Source organism: Mytilus galloprovincialis, chromosome 9 (assembly GCF_965363235.1).
Source record: "Mytilus galloprovincialis chromosome 9, xbMytGall1.hap1.1, whole genome shotgun sequence".
In the NCBI taxonomy this organism is placed as follows: domain Eukaryota; kingdom Metazoa; phylum Mollusca; class Bivalvia; order Mytilida; family Mytilidae; genus Mytilus; species Mytilus galloprovincialis.
Genome location: NC_134846.1, coordinates 55,486,875 through 55,513,472, shown reverse-complemented (window position 1 = coordinate 55,513,472; position 26,598 = coordinate 55,486,875). Strand labels below are relative to the sequence as shown.

The following is a 26,598-nucleotide window of genomic DNA, read 5'->3' as shown; positions in this document are numbered from 1 at the left end:
TTATATTAAATGCATGAAATATTAAGTAGGGGGATGTAATTACATGTCAAAAAAATTTGGGTGCTGAAACTTTATGTAAAGGAGTGAATTGGTCCAGTTCTGAAAGGTCAAATTTTATCACGTCTGAAGCTGTCAAACTGAATTTTACACCCCCTTAACACAGAATTGCCAATATTTTGAGTTAGAGCTGGTAGAAGTTTCTATAATTTTGATATTATTTGTCTCACTGGTAGTACACTACACTGTAAAACTATTTTGAAGAAAGAGCAGGTGCGATTTTTTTAATTTGAATTTATTGTCTAAAAGAAATGCACTACGAAATAACTGTGTTCTCGGGCCATTATATGTCATAGGTCAACTATATTTGGTGTATGGAAATATTTTATGATCTTTATGTCAGTAACGCAGGTTTTATTTGACCTCGACCTCATTTTCATGGTTCATTGCTCAGTGTTAAGTTTTTGTGTTTTGGTCTATATTTCTTAAACTATAAGTAATAGGTCAACTATATTTGTTGTATGGAAGCATTGTTAGCTGTACATGTCTGTATGGCATGGTTCATCTGACCTTGACCTCATTTTCATGGTTCATTGGTCCTTGTTTAGTTATCTTGGTTAATAAGTTTATGTGACAGTTTTGATTAAAGCTTTATACTTACAACTATCAGCATAATAGCAATGATTAGTAAAGAAGGCGAGACATTTCAGCGTGTGCACTCTTGTCTTCTCTTCTTGCGACACAATACATGTAGCAAAATATAAGTTGAAAGTTCTTTCATTAAGGGTATAGATTCACAAGATATAACACAAAATCACCACACTTGGGACTCTATTTTCTTTGCTTATTAGATATTTTTGTTCAAATATGTGCCCAGGTGCTTAGTTTAAAATTTGAAACCCTTCAAATGTTTCAAGAATATTACCACACAAAGTTTATGTTCATCAATGTTAAAAATAATTTGATATCTGACTTACAAACTATACCAGTAGAGTATTATAAACCAACTTAACTTTTTCAGAGTTGAATTTTTATTTATAAAATCAAATCATAAATATAGACAACCTACAGCAATTTTTAATGGATATGAAATAAAGGAATATTAATGATTTTCAGGCCAAATATTTAACAAAGAAATCTGAAGCAGCAAGTGTAGAGGCAGTAAAAACATTGGATGATGTTTTCTTTCAACTATCTGTAAGTAAATATTCTTAAATCAAACCTACTTATAAGTGAATGGGACTATATAAATATTAAGCAAACTTATCCTTTCAAATTGAATAAAACTGTAATTAATGTTAAAGCCAAGAATTCTGCTGTGGTTCTTACACAACCTATTCTAGGCCACTATTGTTTACATTATGTTTTTCTAACTTGGTTTAATCATGAAAAAAGAAAATGAGATAGCAATCTAACAACTTAAAAAGATAAAAGACATCTAAGAGAGCAATATATGTGTTGTCAAGTCACTAATTATAAAAGATAAAAATTGTATTCCAGGGTAGTGTTGATGTAGATGTTATGGCAGGAGAATATGATCCTACAAATTTTACCATTCCTCAACAACCTTTACACAAATGTATGTTTGCTCAGGCATCAAGATTTCCAACATTTAAAACAGTCACCAATCCATATGATTGTCATGTAGAAGGAGTCAGGTGAGTTGTTAGAATTGTCACCAATCCATATAATTGTCATGTAGAAGAAATTAGTTAAGTTGTTAGAACAGTCACCAAGCCTCTGATTGAGTCAGGTGAGTTGTTAGAACTGTCAACAATCCATATTATTGTTATGTAGAAGGAGTCAGGTGAGTTGTTAGAACAGTCTCCAAGCCATCTGATTGAGTCAGGTGAGTTTTTATGCCCCACCTACGATAGTAGAGGGGCATTATGTTTTCTGGTCTGTGCCTCCATTCGTCGGTCCGTCCGTCCGTCTGTGCCTCCGTTCGTCCGTCCGCTTCAGGTTAAAGTTTTTGGTCAAGTTAGTTTTTGAAGAAGTTGAAGTCCAATCAACTTGAAACTTAGTACACTTGTTCCCCATGATATGATCTTTCTAATTTTAATGCCAAATTATAGTTTTGACCCCAATTTCATGGTCTACTGAACATAGAAAATGATAGTGCGAAGTTCAGGTTAAAGTTTTTGGTCAAGGTAGTTTTTGATGAAGTTAAAGTTACATCAACTTGAAACTTAGTACACATGTTCCCTATGATATGATCTTTCTAATTTTAATTCCAAATTAAAGTTTTGACCCCAATTTCACGGTCCACTGAACATAGAAAATGATAGTGCGAGTGGGGCATTCGTGTACTATGGACACATTCTTGTTAGAACTGTCACCAATCCATATTATTGTCATGTAGAAGAAGTCAGGTGAGCAGCTTTAAACTGATCACTTCTGAATACTGTAAATTCAGAAATTATTGAGTGCATTTATTATTGCGATTCTGTCATTTTCGACTTAAATGTATTTTAATTTTAACGATTTTTAGAAAAATCCTGTTTAATTCATATAAAATATTTCAAAATGCAAGTTTAAATTATTGTGTTTGAAACTCTGTCACAAATTTCGCAATAATAAAAACCTTTGCATTAATATCTGAATTTACAGTAATCCAATGATCAATGGAAGACAATGGGCCCCTTCACGGTGAAAAGTGGCTCTTATGAACTGTAAAAAGCATTCTATATCCTTTTTAATATTTATGAATACTGCTGCTACAAAATCATCACAATTTATAAGAAAGATTAGGACCCTTCACGGTAAGTTCGGCCATATTGGATAGGGGGCAGATTTTTTTTGAAAGAGATGGAAATAGAATAATAGTATGGGAAATCCTATGCATGTTTCCATGCCCCTGCTCTGTTTTAATGGTGTTTTTCCCATTTTTTCCCACCATTTTTATCTCCATTATAAAAACCTGTCCCCTATCCAATATGGCCAAACTAACCGTGAAGGGGCCTAATCTATCTTAAAAATTGTGATGATTTTGTAGCAGCAGTATTCATAAAAATTAAAAAGGATATAGAATGCTTTTTACAGCAGAGCTCCAGATAAACTGTGTATTTGCGTGATCACGCAATACAAATAATAAAAAAACCAATGCAATTGCCAATTGCAGGGTTCAATAACCCAATTAATTCAAAGGAAAACCCAATTATATGCCAAAACCATGAGTTCTCAACCATTTTATTGGCTACTGTTTGCATTATTTACCCTTATCTGTTTACAGTCGTCCCGTAAATCTATTTTTATAATATTTATAATTGGAACTGTCCTTTCGTTCTAAAAATAGATCCCTGTATGGGTCCCTGTTGGAATGTTCTGTTGCTCAAAGGAACATATGTTTTTGAAAACATTTCGATCTTCTCAGCGTTTATTTAATTAACGTGTGTCATGGTGTCATATTTTTTTCAAATTGCTCAGGATTTATTATAACAAACATTGAATTAAAACGAAAGTGGAAGTCCGGTAAAATCATTGAATAGAAGCATGTTTTCATCTCCTTTTGAATAGCTGAGAGAAAGTTATAATGACAACAAGACTCAGCCAGTATTTTTATGCAATTAAGCTGCATTATGCGAGCACCCTAGATTTGTGTTCTACCCAATAAATGCTGAAATACTTGCCATTGTTATTACCTAGCTCGCTACTATGTTATATATAACTAATTGAACACTTTTTTAATACTTTTTATTCTGGATTACAAAAAATATGACCAGAAAAACCTTAATTGATCGTCGATTTATCCAAAAGTTTTGAAGTAACACATAGGAAGTAGTGCTTATTAAGAATCCTTGTGTTGTTCATTATGACTTGTGCTTTTAGCTAAGATGTCAAAGAACAATTGTATGAACTATTTAATTGCCGAAAATCTCTTAAGACAAGTAGTTTAGATTTCCATAATGGCAAAAGTCAGGGATATTGCTTGTCATCAATACGTAGTACAACTATGTCAGTAGTCTATTATATAATAAGTTCAACTGTTCATGCTGTTGGCGGCAATTTCAAATTAGAAAAAGAAATATTCGTAGCGTTTCAATTTGGAGGCATGTGTGTAAATTAGCGGTGGTCCGAGGTCCTCGACCTTCCACTTTTGCAAGCGGAATTTCGAATAGGATAGTTGGTTTCTAGCTACGCCCGACGTAGTTATCTTCTACTTGAAAGAAAATAAGAAATTACTTTGCAAACCTTTTCACCATGTTCACCAAAGTCTCCAATTAAACGAGCTAAAAACTTATTTATTTATCATTATTATTTATGACAGCGATATTCATTTTGTTCAACCATAAGCTTTATACAGAAAATCGCAGACAAATATTGTATAAATTCGAGTAAAATCTTATCTGATTGACAAAAACAACATTGTAAACACATAACAATGGCGGCCGTGAAGACAAAATTTTACAATATCGGATACGATTCTGGAAGCGGATAAGGATAATTCCGGGTTTGTCGATCAATTACTAAATAAATCAAAGCAGGTGAAAAAATAAATCTATGCATGGTAAATGAATATAAACACTAGAAGATATATGTAAAAGAAAGAAAAAGCAGAAAAATATTTTATACAGAAACTCAAAATTACTTTTTGACAAATTTTAATTTAAAAATCCAATACAACGTGACAGCTGGGAACAGTATATCTAACAATATACATATTCATGGTCACAGTCTAAATTTTCTTTATCAGTGATAAATGATGATAATGCATGTGAGATGCTTTTAAAGTGTAAACATATTACTTCAATTTCTAAGGGTTATTTGTTTTTCTCAATTTTGAAGGGTCAATTAAAGTAGCTGAAAGTGTCTTTCTTTATTTTCACAAATAATGCAACTATATTATATATACCGGTACCTAAATGTAAGTAAATCATATGATATATAGGTGGCATTCTTTGGGCCACTCTACCCCTCCTGTTTGATAACTTGGAAACGGTCGAGCTCCCCACCCCTAAACCATATGGTCAGATCCAGGATTTTAGGTTAGGAAGGGCGCAAACTTAAATTTTCGCCTAGCAGAGCGAGGCTAAAAAAAATTTGAGGTTAAATTATCGGAATATTCTTCATTAAGCTGAGAACAACCCATGCTTTGCAAATTTAAGGGGGTGCAACCATATATATTCATGTTTGTGACAATATGAAAAATCAAATGAAATATAGAAAGAGTCGCTGGGGGGTCACCCCACCCTTCCTGTTTTAGAATTTAAAAATGGTCCAGATCCCCACCCCTAAACCATATATATTCATGTATGGGACAATATAACAAATCAGATGAAATATAGGGGAGTCCCTTGGGCCACCCCACCCCTTCCTGTTTGAGAATTTGAAACCTGAGATCGCCACCCCTTAACCATATATTCATGTACAGGACAATATAACAATTCAAATGAAAGCTAGGGGAGTCCCTGAGGTCACTGTACACCCTCCTGTTTGAGAACTTGGAAATGGTCAAGATCCTTACCCCTACACCATATATACTCATGTATGGGACAATATAACAAATCAAATAAAATATAGGGGAAGTCCCTGTGGTCACCCCAACCCTCCTGTTTGAGAACTTGGAAACGGTTGAGATCCCCTCACCAAAACAATATATATTCATGTATGGGCCAAACTATAACTAATTAAATGAAATATAGATGGAGTCCCTGGGGTCACCCTACCCCTCCTGTTTGAGAACTTGGAAACCAATAAGATCCCCACCCCTAAACCATATATATTAAAGCATGGGACAATATAACAAATAAAATGAAATGTAGGGGAAGTCCCTAGGGTCACCCTATCCCCAGTGGCGGATCCAGAAATTTTCGTAAGTGGGGCCCACTGACTGACCTAAGAGGGGGCCCGCTCCAGTCACGCTTCAGTGATTCCCTACATAAGCAACCAATTTTTTCCCAAAAAGGGGGGGGCGGCCCCCCTGCCCCCCTAAATCCTCTGCCTACCCCTACCTGTTCGAGAACTTGAAAACCGTTGAGATCTCCACCCCTAAATTATATATATTCATATGTATAGGACAAAATAACAAATCATTTTCATTTACTATGGGCAGGTCAGTCAGACCTCACCTTTGATCCCTGTTGTAGTGAACATTTGTCTGATTCGTGTCTCATAACTTTTGTACTATAGAACAAAAACTCAGTTTTCTTTCCAGGGAAACCAGTCTGTTCATACAATTACATGTTCATAGTAAGTCAACTTGAACTTCTAGCAGTCAAATAAAACCAAGGTTAACTACCAAGTAGAACAACTGCAATCATTTGCAATTTGTACCACTGCAGACTCACCATAAAAAAATATACATTGATATATGCATTGCTTTTGAAACCTTGATAACATATAAATTATTTGCCTTAATAAATAAATCATTACATAAACATGAATGGACTATATATATGAATGTTTAATGTTGAGGCAACATTGCCACAGTTTTCATAATTACGGTTGCCTTGGTTTTTGTTTAACTGCCTTCAGCGCTTACAGCGCTTTGATTAGGAAATGTCCATCGAACGCACGGGTGTGTTTGTGTACCTTAACGAGAACATTGCTTATAAACACGGGGTTTCATCAAAATGAAATCAGTTGGAACAAGTGTAAGGTCAAATCAATTATGACATGTAGTTGGAAAGCATCGGAAACCAAAAGTTCTAATTGGGAACAACTTAACCCAGATTTATGTAAATTGAATAAAACAAAAACATTAAAGTATAATTAGAGTTTATATACTATTTATTTTTTTCATTTTACGGTTATTGAGTGAATACACACACAGACACTCGTTTCAGAATTTTTTTTTATATAAAGGTATATAGGAAAAAAAATTCTGAGATGAGTTCCTCTGAATACACATATACGGTTTTTACATTTTTGTCGAGCCTACAACTTTTGTTGCAGAAATCTCGACATAGGGATAGTGATCCGGCGGCGGCGGCGGCGTTAGCTCACTTCTTAAAAGCTTTATATTTTAGAAGGTGGAAGACCTGGATGCTTCATACTTTGTATATATATGCTTCATGTTACGAAGTTTCCGTCAGTCACAGGTCCAATGTCCTTGACCTCATTTTCATGGTTCAGTGACCACTTGAAAAAAAAGTTCAAATTTTTTGTAATGTTGAATTCTTTCTTATTATAAGTAATAGGATAACTATATTTGATATGTGCGTACCTTGCAAGGTCCTCATGTCTGTCAGACAGTTTTCACTTGACCTCGACCTCATTTCATGGATCAGTGAACAAGGTTAAGTTTTGGTGGTCAAGTCCATATCTCAGATACTATAAGCAATAGGGCTAGTATATTCGTTGTATGGAAGGACTGTAAGGTGTACATGTCCAACTGGCAGGTGTCATCTGACCTTGACCTCATTTTCATGGTTCAGTGGTTATAGTTAAATTTTTGTGTTTTGGTCTGTTTTTCTCATACTATATGCAATAGGTCTACTATATTAGTTGTATGGAATGATTGTAAGGTGTACATGTCTAGCGGGCAGATGTCATGTGACCTTGACCTCATTTTCATGGTTCAGTGGTCAAAGTTAAGTTTTTGAGTTTTGGTCTTTTTATCTAATACTATATGCCATAGGTCAACTATATTTGGTGTATGGAAATATTTTATGATCTTTATGTCAGTCACGCAGGTTTTATTTGACCGTGACCTCATTTTCACGGTTCATTGCTCAGTGTTAAGTTTTTGTGTTTTGGTCTATATTTCTTAAACTATAAGTAATGGGTCAACTATATATGTTGTATAGAAGCATTGTTAGCTGTACATGTCTGCCTGGCATGGTTCATCTGACCTTGACCTCATTTTCAAGGTTCATTGGTCTTTGTTTAGTTATCTTGGTTAATGTTAAGTTTATGTGACAGTTGTAATAAAGCTTAACTTTATACTTAGGACTATCAACATAATATCAATGATTAGTATAGAAGGCAAGACATTCTAGCGTGTGCACTCTTGTATATAAGTTGTGAGAAAATACAAAACTGGCAGAAGGTTAGAAACGGGACACAAATTAAACCTACAATTGCTCGTCAGTGAATAAAACAGCTAGTACATTTACAAGAAAAGAAACGTATTTAAGATGGAAAAACATCTGGGGTTGATACTGCCTCAAGTTTCAATATTGTGTTGATGAAAAAACCCAATACATTAAGGAGCTTGGTGGTGAATAACCCAATTTGATATTTACTTGAGGGGTGAGTTGGAATTGATAATGCAATTAAAAAACTTTATCACCCAATTACATAAGAAAATGGTGGGTAAAAACCCCAATTTGTGAATTCTTATCTGGAGCTCTGTTACAGTTCATAAGAGTCACTTTCACTCTGAGGATTAAGAGATCATATTTTACAATGTTTTACATTGATTCTAGTCAGAAAAATTATACTGTTATAATCTAGTACAAAAAGCTGTTAGGCCAAGTAAAATTAATTAGTAGATTTTCATCCAAATTTTATTTTAAATTGGGGCGGGTGGGAGTATTTTGTTTTTTAAATTTTATTTCATATGAAACCGTTTTGTGACGAGTTCTTCATATATGCAAGTGTAATAATAAGCTTATATCATGTATACATAAGTATGGGGAATCTTACTTAATTTTTCAAATCCTTAAATAAATATATCTAATTGCGGCTTTAAAAACAACAAAAACGTGTGAGAAATGCTCTCTTCAGTTGGACTACCTACACCAAATGCATTTATGTTTCTAAATGATGGTTTGTATTCACAGGCACTCGTCTCAGAAAAAAAATTCCTATATACCTTAATATAACACATTATGTTATATTAAGGTATATACTATAGGATTTTTTTTCTGAGACAAGTGCCTGTGTTTGTATTCCCATAAAATGAAGCAAATGCATTGGTATGCAACACAATTATTATGAGTACAGAATAAAGTGAAAACTCAAACAGTGTTGAAAAAAATAGGGTTAGTACTTACGCAAGATGAAAATATAATTACCATGTAAAACATGAACTTAATAAAAAAAAAAAGTTGTTAATTAATGACTCTTTTGGGTGTATTGGGACATTTGCTGTTTTTCAACATAAAAAGACTGCCATGGGAAAATCTAAGGACTTGCGTAAATAAAATGTGTATGTTAGTCGACTTTTTATACGCCCGTCAAAATTTTGACGGGACGTATTATGTTATACAAATGTCCGGTGTCTTTCCGTCTGTCCGTCCGTCTGTCTGTCCGTCTGTCTGTCCGGCGTAAACATGTCGCACAGTAACTTGAGAACGACTTATCCAAATTTCATGAAACTTAATATAGTTGTTTCTTATGATGGTCAAATGATCTGTATACTTTTTGGTGAAAATAAGATTTAAACTTTTTGAGTTACGGCACTTTTTAACTAAAACAGGTGTGTGTTTTTTTCACATGTCGCACTGTATCTCAAAAACGATTCTTGATTATGGATTAAAACTTTAAACACTTCTTAGTTATATTAATCTCAATATCTGTATACTTTTTGGTGATGATTCAAAATTTCATTTTTGAGTTATTGAGTATTTTGTAAAAAAGGGGGAGGGGATTTTTACATGTCGCGCCATATGTCAAAAACGATTTATAATTGTTGCATAAAACTTACATATCTTTGTTATATTAATCTAAAGATCTTTATACCTTTTGGTGATGATTCAAAATTTCATTTTTGAGTTATTAGTATTTTGTAAAAAAGGGGGAGGGGTTTTTTACATGTTGTGCCGTATCTCAAAAACGATTTATGATTATTGCTTAAAACTTTACACACTTCTTTGTTATATTAATCTTAAGATCTGTATACTTTTTGGTGATGATTCAAAAAAAATTTTTTGAGTTATTGAGTATTTTGTAAAACAGGGGAGGTTTTTTTTACATGTTGCGCCGTATCTCAAAAATAATTTATGATTATTGCTTAAAACTTAACACACTTCTTTGTTATATTAATCTAAAGATCTGTATACTTTTTGGTTTTTATTGTCGAGCCTGCAACTTTTGTTGCAGAAAGCTCGACATAGGGATAGTGATCCGGCGGCGGCGGCGGCGGCTACGGCGGCGGCTACGGCGGCGGCGTTAGCTCACTTCTTAAAAGCTTTATATTTTAGAAGGTAGAAGACCTGGATACTTCATACTTTGTATATAGATGCTTCATGTTACGAAGTTTCCGTCAGTCACATGTCCAATGTCCTTGACCTCATTTTCATGGTTCATTGACCACTTGAAAAAAAAGTTCAAATTTTTTGTAATGTTGAATTCTCTCTTATTATAAGTAATAGGATAACTATATTTGATATGTGCGTACCTTGCAAGGTCCTCATGTCTGTCAGACAGTTTTCACTTGACCTCGACCTCATTTCATGGATCAGTGAACAAGGTTAAGTTTTGGTGGTCAAGTCCATATCTCAGATACTATAAGCAATAGGGCTAGTATATTCGGTGTATGGAAGGACTGTAAGGTGTACATGTCTAACTGGCAGGTGTCATCTGACCTTGACCTCATTTTCATGGTTCAGTGGTTATAGTTAAATTTTTGTGTTTTGGTCTGTTTTTCTCATACTATATGCAATAGGTCTACTATATTTGTTGTATGGAATGATTGTAAGGTGTACATATCTAGCGGGCAGATGTCATGTGACCCTGACCTCATTTTCATGGTTCAGTGGTCAAAGTTAAGTTTTTGAGTTTTGGGCTTTTTATCTAATACTATATTCCATAGGTCAACTATATTTGGTGTATGGAAATATATTATGATCTTTATGTCAGTCACGCAGGTTTTATTTGACCCTGACCTCATTTTCACGGTTCATTGCACAATGTTAACTTTTTGTGTTTTGGTCTATTTTTCTTAAACTATAAGTAATGGGTCAACTATATATGTTGTATAGAAGCATTGTTAGCTGTACATGTCTGCCTGGCATGTTTCATCTGACCTTGACCTCATTTTCAAGGTTCATTGGTCTTTGTTTAGTTATCTTGGTTAATGTTAAGTTTATGTGACAGTTGTAATAAAGCTTAGCTTTATACCTAGGACTCTCAACATAATATCAATGATTAGTATAGAAGGCGAGACATTTCAGCGTGTGCACTCTTGTTCAAAATTTTATTGGGTAATATTTAGTTTTTTGTAAATAAAAACAGGGTGGGGGGTTTCATATGTCCCGCCGTGTCTCAAAAACAATATATGGTTATTGCTTTAAACTTTCTCAGAAACTATTTATGATTATTGCATAAAACCTCCACACGACGTCGGGCGTATCATGCGCTCATGGCACAGCTGTTTATTAAATTCAATGTAAGGTCATAAATCTAACAAGTTTGTGCTTGTGTTTCAATATCTTTAATCCAGTCATGTTTTCTGTATCAATGGTTTCCACCAATCTTGCACTTTGGATATCATTCACAGTTTAAATTTCCTGACACAAAGTCATCGCATAAATAAAAAAATCTGCAGTTTTCTAATCACAGAAATTTGTGACATACCATGATTTGCATCTTGGAAATATTGTGTTTCTTGTAACACGAATATTTCACGTCATTCTCGTAATCAATCTTTACTCTCTGAGGATGATGTTGTCATCATAGAGCAGCAGAATATGTCGACTTAATCATTTTGGTTAGATTTACTTGAGGTACAAAACCAAAATTTGAAACAGGAAGCTTTGAATGAAACGAAATTTTAATGGTAACCGGTAATGAAAATGAACAAAATCAGGAAATCATAAATTTTATAAATAAAAAAATCAGGGCTTGACAATTTCGGAGGGGCCGGCGGGGATGAAAATCAATCAATTAATTTTAATTGGCCTTGAAATAAAATGCAATTTTATGTTTTTTCATGGCATATTATTAGCTCACCTGACCTGAGCTTTTCTCATCACTTGGCGTCCGGCGTCCGTAAACTTTTACAAAAATCTGTTCTCTGAAACTACTGGGCCAAATTTAACCAAACTTGGCCACAATCATCCTTGGGGTATTTATTTTAAAAATGTGTCCAATGACCTGGCCATCAAACCAAGATGGCCACCATTGCTTAAAATAGAACACAGGGGTAAAATGTATATTTTGGCTTATATCTTTAAAACCAAAGCATTTAGAGCAAATCTGACATGGGGTAAAAATTGTTGATCAGGTCAAGATCTATCTACCCCGAAATTTTCAGACAAATTGGACAACCTGTTGTTGGGTTGCTGCCCCTGAATTGGTAATTTTAAGGAATTTTTGCAGTTTTTGGTTATTATCTTGAATATAGAGATAAAACTGTAAACAGCAATAATGTTCAGCAAAATAAGACCTACAAATAAGTCAACATGACCAAAATTGTCAGTCAACCCCTGAAGGAATTATTGCCCTTTATAGTCAGTTTTAACAACTTTTTTGTCATTTTTTGTAACTTGTACAAAAATCTTCTTCTCTGAAACTACTGGGCCAAATTTCAACTAACTTGGCCACAATCATAATTGTGGTATATAGTTTAAAAAATGTGTCTGATGACCCCACCTACCAAACAAAATGGCCAACATGGCTAAAATTAGAACATAGTGGTAAAATGCAGTTTTTGCTTTTTATCTTTGAAACTAAGACATTTAGGGCAAATCTTTCAAAATTTAAATGTCCTTCAGAATAAGATCTATCCCCTCACAAATTTTCAGATGAATCCTAAAACCTGTTGTTAGGTTGCTGCCCTAAAATTGGTAATTTTAAGGAAATTTTGCAGTTTTTATACGACCGCAAAATTTGAAAAATTTTTCGTCGTATATTGCTATCACGTTGGCGTCGGCGTCGTCGTCGTCGTCGTCGTCGTCGTCGTCGTCGTCGTCGTCCGGCGTCCGAATACTTTTAGTTTTCGCACTCTAACTTTAGTAAAAGTGAATGGAAATCTATGAAATTTTAACACAAGGTTTATGACCACAAAAGGAAGGTTGGTATTGATTTTGGGAGTTTTGGTCCCAACATTTTAGGAATTAGGGGCCAAAAAGGGCCCAAATAAGCATTTTCTTGGTTTTCGCACTATAACTTTAGTTTAAGTGAATAGAAATCTATGAAATTTTGACACAAGGTTTATGACCACAAAAGGAAGGTTGGGATTGATTTTGGGGGTTTTGGTTCCAACAGTTTAGGAATTAAGGGCCAAAAAAGGGCCCAAATAAGCATTATTCTTGGTTTTCGCACAATAACTTTAGTATAAGTAAATAGAAATCAATGAAATTTTAGCACAAGGTTTATGACCACAAAAGGAAGGTTGGGATTGATTTTTGGAGTTGAGGTCACAACAGTTTATGAATTAGGGGCCAAAAAGGGGCCCTATTAAGCATTATTTTTGGTTTTTGCACCATAACTTTAGTATAAGTAAATAGAAATCTATGAAATTTAAACACAAGGTTTATGACCACAAAAGGAAGGTTGGGGTTGATTTTGGGAGTTTTGGTCCTAACAGTTTAGGAATAAGGGGCCCAAAGGGTCCAAAATTGAACTTTGTGTGATTTCATCAAAAATTGAATAATTGGGGTTCTTTGATATGCCGAATCTAACTATGTATGTAGATTCTTAATTTTTGGTCCCGTTTTCAAATTGGTCTTCATTAAGGTCCAAAGGGTCCAAAATTAAACTTAGTTTGATTTTAACAAAAATTGAATCCTTGGGGTTCTTTGATATGCTGAATTTAAAAATGTACTTAGATTTTTAATTATTGGCCTAGTTTTCAAGTTGGTCCAAATGGGGGTCCAAAATTAAACTTTGTTTGATTTCTTCAAAAATTGAATAAATGGGTTCTTTGATATGCCAAATCTAACTGTGTATGTAGATTCTTAATTTTTGGTCCAGTTTTCAAATTGGTCTACATTAAGGTCCAAAGGGTCCAAATTAAACTAAGTTTGATTTTAACAAAAATTAAATTCTTGGGCTTATTTGATATGCTTTATCTAAATATGTACTTTGATTTTTGATTATGGGCCCAGTTTTCAAGTTGGTCCAAATCAGGATTCCATATCAAGTATTGTGCAATAGCAAGAAATTTTCAATTGCACAGTATTGCACAATAGCAAGAAATATCTAATTGCACAATATTGTGCAATAGCAATTAATTTTCAATTGGAGTTATCTTTCTTTGTATAGAATAGTAGTTGATAATATATGTTGGAAATTTGCCAGACATGACTATGATGTCATTTTCTATTTTTATTTGCCAATAACTTTATGTAAATAACTTCATTGGAAATTTGCCAATATAAAATGTTGCTGATGAAGCTTTTTTTCCTTATCTTATCTAAAATGTTTTAGATAATGTATGTTGGAAATTTGCCAGACATGACTATGATGTCATTTTCTATTTTTATTTGCCAATAACTTTATGTAAATAACTTCATTGGAAATTTGCCAATATAAAATGTTGCTGATGAAGTTTTTTTTATTGTTTTATACAATAAACAATGTATATTCACTTTTACTACCAACCAATCTTTACCATTCAGTGATAACAAGCACTTTATTTTACATTTTAATATTTTATGATGTATTTAAAAGAGTAGTTATTGTTGCAAACTCCATTAGAAATTTGAATTGATATCAGTTTTGGAAAAAGGGAAACGGGGATGTGAAAAAAGGGGGGGGGGGGGTTAAATTTTTCTCATTTCAGATTTCATAAATAAAAAGAAAATTTCTTCAAACATTTTTTTGAGAGGATTAATATTCAACAGCATAGTGAATTGCTCAAAGGCAAAAAAAAACTTTTAAGTTCATTAGACCACATTCATTCTGTGTCAGAAACCTATGCTGTGTCAACTATTTAATTTTAGATTTAAATAAGAAGAAATCTTTAATTGATTTGTAAAATCTTGACATTTGTTTTGTGTAAAAAAACCCATGTAATGTCAAAAATTTGATCACAATCCAAATTCAGAGCTGTATCACGCTTGAATGTTTTGTCCATACTTGCCCCAACTGTTCAGGGTTCGACCTCTGCGGTCGTATAAAGCTGCGCCCTGCGGAGCACCTGGTTGGTTATTATATTGAATACTATTATAGACAGAGATAAACTGTAAACAGCAATAATGTTCATCAAAGTAAGATGTACAAATAAGTCAACATGACCAAAATTGTCAGAGTACCCCTTAAGGAGTTATTGTCCTTTATAGTCAATATTGAACAACTTTTCGTCATTTTTGTAACTTGTACAAAAATCTTCTTTTCAAAAACTATTGGCCAAATTTAACCAAACTTGGCCACAATCATTATTAGGGTATCTTTTTTAAAAAAGTGTCAAATGACCTCGCCTACCAACCAAGATGGCCGACATCAGTAAATACAGTAACAGGTGAGTGACACAGGCTCTTGAGAGCCTCTAGTTTCCTTTTGTTTATGTCCCATATTTTGGATAAATATGTAAATTATAATTATGACCTTTCTTTTTATTTTAGCAGGATAACAACTTATTGAAGCTGGCCTTTTTCTGTTATTCTTTGGAAAATATGTAAATAATGAGTTCACTTAAATGTTTAAACATTTCTAATCAGTTTTATGCTGAGCCATGTTAATCTATATGATGTTTCGTCCTTGTCATTATATTTATAAAATATCAAGTACCTCTTGTGTAATGTCAACATATTTATTTTGGGTAAATAACTGAAGGAGAAATTTTAGATTGTGTAATTTGTGCTTAATCTGATTGTCCTTGTGTTGTTAATGAAATATATTTAAATTTGTATAATGAGCCTCTATTAAATCGCTATTTTTAGTAAGCTGCAGAGCAGATAAGGAAATGTCTTTCCTGACAGATATTACACATTATAAAGATAGAAGCAATTTGTTTCTAACAAACAACACAATTAACAAAGCATAGTTAATCATTTATGTTAAATATTTTGAAAACTAAATGTTGGATCTACAATGGTTTATTATACCCCACGCAACGAAGTTGCGGAGGGTATAATGTTTTTGACCCGTCCGTCGTCCGTCAGTCCTGATTCTTGTCATCGCAACTCCTCTCAAACCTCACAACAGAATTTCACGAAACCTTTTCAGATAATAAGGACATACTATGTAGTTGTGCATATCGACGGGAAATTGCGATTCAATTTTTTTTCTAGGAGTTACGCCCCTTTGAACTTATTTACTTTAATGTACTACTGCAACAGTTTGTCATCGCAACTCCTCTCAAACCACACAACAGAATTTCACGAAACCTTTTCAGATAATAAGGACATACTATGTAGTTGTGCATATCGACGGGAAATTGCGATTCAATTTTTTTCTAGGAGTTACGCTCCTTTGAACTTAGTTACTTTAATGTACTACTGCAACAGTTTGTCATCGCAACTCATCTGAAACTACATAACAGAATTTCATGAAACCTTTTCAGATAATAAGGACATACTATGTAGATGTGCATATCGACAGGAAATCACGATTCAATTTTTTTTCTAGGAGTTACGCCTCTTTGAACTTATTTGCTTTAAGGTTCTACTTTAACAGTTTGTCATCTCAACTCCTCTAAACCACACAACAGAATTTCATGAAACTTTGTAGATAATAAGGACATACTACGTAGATGTGCATATCAACAGGAAATTACGATTCAATTTTTTTTCTAGGAGTTATGCCCTTTGAACTTATTTGCTTCAATGTACTTCTGCAACAGTTTGTCATCTCAACTCAACTGAAAACACACAACAGAATTTCATGAAATTTTGTAGATAATAAGGACATACTATGTAGATGTGTATATTGACAGGAAATTATTATTCAGTATTTTTTCTTATACAATTTTTTTTTCTTATACTTATTTAATTTCTCCAATGACAATGTGGGGACGTGGGGTATGTGAGCGTGCTCACTAAGGTTCTTTAAATAATGATGCATATGTTTTCTTGCATTATTCATTATCATTTAAAATTCATTTTCAGAGTCCTTGGTACCTCAGGACAGCCAGTCACTAACATTATGAGATACAGTGAATTAGATGATGCAGTGGACATATTAGATAAATGTATTACCTGGGGACATATTGCTCCCACAGCTCCTGACTCATTGGGTATATACTATTTATTCACTACATATAAACATCAACAGAAAAGGAGTTCACTGAGTTAATGCCTTTTTTTCATTTTGTATTTTAAAAAAAAAACCAGTTAAATATTATTATACTTTGACTTTACTTGATAAGCATAAATCACCAACATTGATAAAGTAAAGATAGCACAGAAAGACCATTTTACAATTACAAGTAAAGATGAGTATATGGATTTGTGTGAGTGGAGGGGCTTTGGTTATTATTTTGTGAGCATAGATCACAACCACAGGCTTATTCAGTATCAAAATATCAATTTCCACTTAATAGATCATTAAAGCTACTGCCAATAGTCACATATGTATACACTGCAACTACAGAGTCTGGAAAAAACATGTGAATATACAATTTAAGGAAATAAAATACAAAGTCATGTGCATACATAAAACATTAAGCCAGAGTTTCTAAGGTTTTGAAATGAGATTTAACTGCTGTAATTGTTTATGAGCGTAAAATATTTCTTTTCTTTCACAGGTTGCTATCCATTTTATAAAGAGGATCCCTTCATAATAACAGAATGTCCACACATATTCTTTTGTGGAAATCAGTCATCATTTGGCAGTAAAATTCATAAAGGTAAGTTGTACCAAGAAATAAACAAATGTTTCTTAGGACACAATATATGACTAAACTGAACCAGACACATTAACTTATTCATTTACCATTATGAAATTATGGTCTTTGATTATCTAAAAATAAACAATGTGATGTACATTGGGAGAATCTGTCATCTGAACTTCTTATCTATCTTGTTTTAATCTTGAACAGCATCTTGAACTATTCATATAAGCATAGCAAGACATGTTGGTTTCAATGTACCATTTTCCCTTTTTGTCGTGCCTTCGACTTTAGTCGAAAAAGCGAGACTAAGCGATCCTACATTCCGTCGGCGGCGTCCACAAATATTCACTCTGTGGTTAAAGTTTTTGAAATTTTAATAACTTTCTTAAACTATACTGAATTTCTACCAAACTTGGACAGAAGCTTGTTTATGATCATAAGAAAGTATCCAGAAGTAAATTTTGTAAAAATAAAATTCCATTTTTTCCGTATTTTACTTATAAATGGACTTAGTTTTTCTGCGAGGAAACATTACAATCACTCTGTGGTTAAAGTTTTTGAAATTTTAATAACTTTCATAAACTATCCTTGATTTGTACCAAACTTGGACAGAAGCTTGTTTATGATCATAAGATAGTATCAAGAAGAAAATTTTGTAAAAATAAATTTCCACTTTTCCGTATTTTACTTATAAATGGACTTAGTTTTTTTGCCAGAAACAAAACATTCACTCTGTGGTTTAAGTTTTTAAAATTTTTATAATGTTCTTAAACTATCCTGGATTTCTACCAAACTTAGACAAAAGCTTGTTTCTGATCATAAGATATTATTCAGAAGTAAATTTTGTTAAAAAAAAAATCACTTTTTCCGTATTTTACTTATAAATGGACTTAGTTTTTCTTCCAGTTAACATTACATACAGTCTGCAGTTAAAGTTTATAAAACATTTATTAGATTCATAAACTATCCTGGATTTTTTACCAAACTTGGAAGCTTCTTTCAATCAAAAGACAGAATCGAGAGTGAAATTTTTATGGATGTTTTTCTTCATTTTTGTTGAGTCTGCGATTAACAGCAAAAGTAGGCGAGACACTGGGTTCCGTGGAACCCTTACAAATTTTTCTTGATATGAGTGTAAAGTGTGACTGCTGATATAAAATCTAAAGTGACAATAAAAACTTTGTTTTAAAAAATGACTGTAAAAGTTGATTCTATTATAGATACAAATGAAAATTTGACTATTTTTGTAGGATAATGTATATGATATATGATAAAGATCATGATATTGTTTAAAATTACACAATAATATAAAAATGAGGAGATGTGGTATGATTGCCAATGAGACAACAATCCACCAAAGTTCAAATAAAGTAGATGTAGGCAATTATAGGCAATCATAGGGCCTTCAACAATAAGAAAATCCATACCATTACTTTTAAAGGGGCTCGCGGGTTTAAATCAATTTTTATGCAGTTAAGCTGCATTATGCGAGCACCCTAGATTTGTGTTCTACCCAATAAATCCTGAAATATTTGCCATTGTTATTATCTAGCTTGCTACTATATTATATATAACTAATTGAACACTTTTTTAATACTTTTTATTCTGGATTACAAAAAAAATTACCAGAAAAACCTTAAATGATCATCGATTTATCCAAAAGTTTTAAAGTTACACATAGGAAGTAGTGCTTTTTAAGAATCCTTGTGTAGTTCATTAGGACTTGTGCTTTTAGCTAAGATGTCAAAGAACAATTGTATGAAATATTTAATCGCCGAAAATCTCTTAAGACAAGTAGTTTAGATTTCCCAAATGACAAAAGTCGTAGGAATATTGTTTGTCATCAATACGTAGTACAACTACGTCAGTAGTCTATTATATAATAAGTTCAACTGTTCATGCTGTTGGCGGCAATTTCAAATTAGAAAAAGACATTTTCGTAGCTTTTCAATTTGGAGGCAGGTGTTCAAATTAGCGGTGGTCCAAGGTCCGCGACCTTCCACTTTTGCAAGCAGAATTTCGACTAGGATAGTTGGTTTCTACATTTAGCTACGACCGACGTACGTAGTCACCTTCCATTTGAAAGAAAATAAGAAATTACTTTGCAAACCTTTTCACCATGTTCACCAAAGTCTCCAATTAAACGAGCTAAAACTTATTTTTATCATTATTATTCATGACGGCGATGTTCATTTTGTTCAACCGCTAGCTTTATATAGAAAATCGCCGACAAATATTGTATAAATTCGAGTAAAATCGTAAACAACATTGTAAACACATAACAATGGCGGCCGTGAAGACAAAATTTTACAAAATCGGATCTGATTCCGGAAGCGGATAAGGGTAATTCCGGGTTTGGCGATCATTTTCAAAATAAATCCAAGCAGGTGTAAAAAATACATCTATGCATGGTAAATGAATATAAACACTAGTATTGTAAACCAAAAGATATATGTAAAAGAAAGAAAAAGCAGAAAAATATTTTATTCAGAAACTCAAAATTACTTTTTGACAAATTTTGATTTAAAAATCCAATACAACGTGACAGCATGGAACAGTATATCTAACAATATACATGGTCATGGTCACAGTCTAAATTTTCTTTATAAATGATAAATGATGATAATGCATGCGAGATGCTTTTAAAGTGTAAACATATTACTGCAATTTCGAGGGGTTATTTGTTTTTTCTCAATTTTGAAGGGTCAATTAAAGTAGCTGAAAGTTTCTTTCTTTATTTTCACAAATAATGCAACTATATTATATATACCTTAATGTAAGTAAATCATATGATATATAGGTGGCATTCTTTGGGCCACTCTACCCCCTCCTGTTTGATAACTTGGAAACGGTCCAGCTCCCCACCCCTAATCCATATGAGGGGCGGGATTTTAGGTTAAGAGGGGCGCAAACTTAAATTTTCGACAAGCAGAGCGAGGCTAAAAAAAATTTAGGTAAAATTATCGGAATATTCTTTATCAAGCTGAGAACAACCCATGCTTTGCAAATTTAAGGGGGTGCAAGCCTGCAACCCTCCCCCGTCTGAATCCGCCCCTGCATATATTCAAGTATAGGACAATATAATAAATAAAAAATGAAATATAGGGGGAGTCCCTGGAGTTACCCCACCCCTCCTGTTTGAGAACTTGGAAACGGTCGAGATCCACACCCCTTAACCATATATATTCATGTTTTTGACAATATAAAAAATCAAATGAAATATAGGAAGAGTCGCTAGGGGTCACCCCACCCCTCCTGTTTTAGAATTTAAAAATGGTCGAGATCCCATCCCTAAACCATATATATTCATGTATGACAATATAACAAATCAGATGATATATAGGGGAGTCCCTTGGGTCACCCCACCCCCTCCTGTTTGAGAATTTGAAACCCATTGAGATCGCCACCCCTTAACCATATATATTCATGTACGGGACAATATAACAATTCAAATGAAAGATAGGGGGAGTCCCTGAGGTCACTGTTCACCCTCCTGTTTGAGAACTTGGAAATGGTCAAGATCCTTACCCCTAAACCATATATACTCATGTATGGGACAATATAACAAATCAAATGAAATATAGGGGAAGTCCCTGTGGTCATCCCAACCCTCCTGTTTGAAAACTTGGAAACGGTCGAGATCCCCACACCAAAACAATATATATTCATGTATGGGACAATATAACTAATTAAATGAAATATAGGGGGAGTCCCTGGGGTTACCCTACCCCTCCTGTTTGAGAACTTGAAAACCAATGAGATCCCCACCCCTAAACCATATATATTCATGTATGGGACAATATAACAAATTAAATGAAATGTAGGGGAAGTCCCTAGGGTCACTCTACCCCCAGTGGCAGATCCAGAAATTTTCATAAGTGGGGCCCACTGACTGACCTAAGAGGGGCCCGCTCCAGTCACGCTTCAGTGATTCCCTATATAAGCAACCAATTTTTTTCCCAAAAAAGGGGGGCCGGGCCCCCTGCCCCCCTAAATCCTCTGCCTACCCTTACCTGTTTGAGAACTTGAAAACCGTTGAGATCCCTGCCCCTAAATTATATATACTCATATGTATGGGACAAAATAACAAGTCATTTACATTTACTATGGGCAGGTCAGTCAGACCTCACCTTTGATCCCTGTTGTAGTGAACATTTGTCTGATTCGTGTCTCATAACTTTTGTACTATAGAACACAAACTCAGTTTTCTTTCCAGGGAAACCAGTCCATTCATACTATTACATGTTCATACTACGTCAAATTGAACTTCTAGCAGTCAAATAAAACCAAGGTTACCTACCAAGTAGAACAACTGCAATCATTGGGAACTTGTACCACTGCAGACTCACCATAAAAAATATACATTGATATATGCATTGCTTTTGAAACCTTGATAACATATAAATTATTTGCCTTAATAAATAAATCATTAGATAAACATGAATGTACTCATATATGAATGTTTAATGTTGAGGCAACATTGCAACTGTTTTCATAATAACGGTTGCCTTGGTTTTTGGTTAACTGCCTTTAGCGCTTACAGCGCTTTGATTTTTATATATAGGATTTCTCTATATTTTTCTATAAATGAACTTATCTTATACTTAATAGAAAAATGAAATAAAAAATGAGGTTACTGTTCATTTACGCTCACAATCTGCCTTCGAAAGAAGCATACTGTTAATGTCCTTTTTTTCTGTTGAACTAATAGGGGAAATAGCGGTAATATCGAAATAAAAAAAAGAACTAAATTACAGGAATCGCTTCAATTTTACAATTATTTAGATTATGTACAGCTTATTTGAAAACAACAATAAAAAATATAGGTCACCGATGAGTTAAAAAAGATAATTCAATTTTAATGCCAAAAAATGGTATTATTGCACCATAGGGAGATAATTGTGAGCTTTTTCAATGATATATACATTTTAAAAGTCGCCTGGGGCCAACATGAATTGATTTTTTGGAATGATTTTTGTACCATATGATAAAGTAACAACTACTTAAGGTAATAAATAAAATTTGTAATGAAAAATTAATGTTTAATATTTTTCTGAAAATCTTATACCCGCGAGCCTCCTTAATTCATGTATTGTATAGTGAAACTAAGAGGTCATGACTTGTTTTCTTAGGTAATTAAGATTTGAAAAATAAATGCTTTTACTGTGTGTATCCAATAACCCTTGTGGTAGTAAATTACCTATTGCCTGACCAGTTTAAAAAATTGTCAATACAATTTGTCCATTTAAATTGTACAATAGGTATTTTGAGAGCTATCATCAACAGGTGGTCATTTAACTACCTCTAGATTTACCTGGTTGTTTTTGACAGAGCTAATTTAAATGACTGATAGCTAGCATGCTTTCCTCATGTCTAATGTCCTGAATGGACTATTCTATTTAGATATGAGACATTTAACATTTAATACACAATTTGTTCTTTCTAATAAAGATATTTATTGTAAATTTATTTATTTTGCTAACAATCACAAATAAATCATTGCTGGTAAATCCCACTTTCATAATGAAGAATAAAGCACTGAAATTTCTATTCACTTTAGCCATTTGTACTTTTTTTTGATATATTGAAAATAAATTTTTAACAGGAATTCCAATTGAAGTAGATCCTGAATATTAAATGAAACTTTTAACATCACTACTTTTCCATTTCAGGAATCGTAATATAACATGAAAATATATCCCATTAGAAAACACCAATCCACACATAATTCATCTTGTAGAATTATTCACAACTAGATGGGCTATCCAAAAAAATCCATTGCACAAACACTTTAATTCCATATCATGAATCAGAAACTTAAAATATATCCAAAATTAAAAACATCATGAAGCAAACATATATCTACTTTTTTTATAAACTAAATTCACTGATTGAAATTTCCATCTTGACTGTCTAGAGACACAAAAAGAAATGGCTTAAAATGTCTCATATCTAAACAGAATAGTCTATTCAGGACATTGGTCATGATACATGAGGAAAGCAAGCTAGCCATGAGTCATTTAAATTTTACCTTTTAGGGAAGATTTTTTACTGGATAGTTAAATGACTGTTGATGAGCTCTCACAATAACTATTGTACAATTTAAATGGACAAATTGTGTTGACAATTTTTTATACTGGTCACACAATAGGTATTAAAATACTGCAAAGGTGATTGGATAATGACAGTAAGAATTAGTATGAAAAAAAAATAAGAAAAAATTTATTACAGCAGAAGGTTGTTTTGATACACATGTTATGTTTTTTCTATTATCAAACAAAGTTTATACAAATCCGAGGTTAAAGAAAATATAATATGCAAGTTTATTATTGGTATCATGATATTCACATAGAAATACTATTCCATTTTTAACGAAAGGATTCAATAAATAAATACCATATTACCTAAATACCATACATCACCAATCACCCTTGAAATTTTACATTTGTTTTTCATTTGTTTTTCATTTGTTTTTGATTGAATTCTACAAAAATAACATGACTTATCTCCCCTTAACTATTTATCAATAAATTGTTAACATGAATATTCTGATATCATTTCAGGACCTAATGGACAAGAGATATTATTGGTCAGTGTACCTAAATTCTGTCAAACAGCCACATGTGTATTAGTAAACTTAAAAACATTAGATTGTCATCCAATGGAATTCAACTCACAGTTCTCTCAACCAATGGAAACTGAAAGTCCGGAAGTTGACAAATAATAGTTACAACCAGTTTTTGTGAATATATTATGTAATTAAATTTTGTACATTTGTCTCTATTAAAAGTGCTGAATATGAAAAATAAATCTTAATATACATACCAATAGAATAGATTATGATCTATAAAGCAAAACTAAGCAGGCATATTTGCTTGAATGATTCTAAAACACTTCTCGATTGATTTAACAAGTCAAAATAAATCAATTAAGAAACTTGTGTTTGGTTTTATGGGAAGCTCAAATAGGACATGGAAATGAAAATAAATAATGCAGGAGTATACTGAAAACAGTTCTTAATATATATCACTCTAAATGACTTCAAAAGTAAAACATTTTCATCCTTAAGTAAAAAATAATGTTTAAAATATCTTTCACATTAATGTTTGAAGGATCTTAAGCTAAAACAAAGCATATGTGTTAGTATGAAACGCCATAACAGAACGAACAACTGATTACTTTTGTAGTTCTAAATCATATAAGCTGGTTCCTGGCTGACTTGTGCACTTTTTTTGTTCCATTAAATTCAAATGGATTCTACTTTATTTTATGCAATTCTGTGAAAAGAAACAAGAAATTTGTAATGGAAAAACATTTAATTTTGAAATTTAAGTTTATATTTGGTATTGAATTAAAATTGCATATTAATATTGATTAGGTAAATTTTAAGTTTTGAAAATGATAAGAGAGCCCTCTACAATTTCAATTACAAAGTTTAAAAACATGCCAGAATGAAATCAAACCTTGCAAAATCTATTTTTTTCTCTTTATTTTTGTGACTTATTGTACCCCAGTCTGGCCAGGTCAACTATTTAGAATAAAACAGCTATAAAAGCCTGAATTCAGTAAATAATCCTTTGATTTAACAAAAAAAGTGATCTTAATATACCATTGAAAACACTATAAGCAACATTTTTAGAGATTGAAAAACCTACTGAACCACTATTTTCAATGTTTTATGATATGGATGTTTCATCTTTAATATTTGTCCATCAACTGATTTGTGTCTGCAAAATGTTTTTGTGTGACATCCAATATGTCATGGATGTTATTTTTCTGGATATTTCACCATATTCAACACCTTTGCTAAGTTTTCTCATTAACATAATACAACAATTTTCATGCAGTCATCTCACTTGAATGCAACACAAAATCCTTAAAACTCTCAGTATCATTGAAATTGTTTACAGTCAAAAGTAAACTTTCTTATATTGTGTATAAATTTATGAAATGCCATTGAAGTTTGGTTTGATGTTGCATGATTATTTGTGCATATCAGTTTTCAAGTAATAGATGGTGCATTGTCCTCAATTATGGTATGTACAAATGTATAAGCATGATGTGTATTATGAATACATAAATTTGTATATATGGTAAACTACATTAGATAAAATGCTTTAGCGCACAGTTTATATGAACATGATGATAATGTATTGGACGGAAAGCTTTACATTAATAGCTGGACACAACGTATCTTTAAAACCGATTTCTTATTGGGCCTTCTTTAGCATATGTCCATTTTCTTTTTATTACCACTTAGGGGCATTATGCTTTTCGGTCTGTTTGTGTGTTCGTCTGTCTGCTTCAGGTTAAAGGTTTTGGTCGAGGTAGTTTTTGATGAAGTTGCAGTCTAATAAGCTTGAAACTTAATACACATGTTCCCTGTGATATGATCTGTCCAATTTTAATGCAAATGTTTAGTTTTGACTGCAATTTTAGGTCCAATGAAAATAGAAAAAGATACTGCAAGTGGGGCATCCGTGTACTGAAACACATTCTTGTTTCCTTATAAAATATATGTTGGGATTCTCCTTGAGACATATTCTCTTTTAGCTAACATTGGCCAAAAAGATCATTTGATCTATCAGTATGCAGTGTATGTCTTCTATGTAAAGTTTTAAAGAAATATGAAACCCCTGAACATTACAGTATATTTGTACATACAGTAAAAATGCAATTTCATGATGCAATATACAATGTTACATTTGTCAAAAGCATTATTTTCTTTATATTGATATTTTTTACTTCTAATGGAAGAGTCAATTTTCAGTTATAAATTTATTGAATAACTACATGTGTAAGCATTTAATGTCACAGAATTATATACTCAACTTATAATAATATACAAATTAAGCTAATACGGTACATATTTCAAATCCAATAGGAACTGAGATTTCCTCGGTTGACAATGGTTGAGTTTTGTATCAACATTATGGTAATTCAGTTTTGTCCTTACAAATCTGAAAAAATTAAGTTATTGCCCTTCACAAATGATA

The 26,598-nt window shown here is 32.8% G+C and overlaps 1 protein-coding gene across 1 annotated transcript in view; it reads left to right on the top strand.

The window, feature by feature from the left end:
- The window catches only part of LOC143045342 (DNA polymerase delta subunit 2-like), a 33,330-nt gene extending 8,895 nt beyond the window's left edge, over positions 1-24,435 (top strand). Inside the window, exons 6-10 of the mRNA XM_076217788.1 lie at positions 1,114-1,194; positions 1,498-1,655; positions 16,878-17,005; positions 17,516-17,617; positions 24,166-24,435. Coding sequence (XP_076073903.1) covers positions 1,114-1,194; positions 1,498-1,655; positions 16,878-17,005; positions 17,516-17,617; positions 24,166-24,326 — 630 coding nt within the window. The 3' untranslated portion in view covers positions 24,327-24,435. The remainder of the gene's footprint in view (positions 1-1,113; positions 1,195-1,497; positions 1,656-16,877; positions 17,006-17,515; positions 17,618-24,165) is intronic.
- Positions 24,436-26,598: the final 2,163 nt, after the last annotated feature.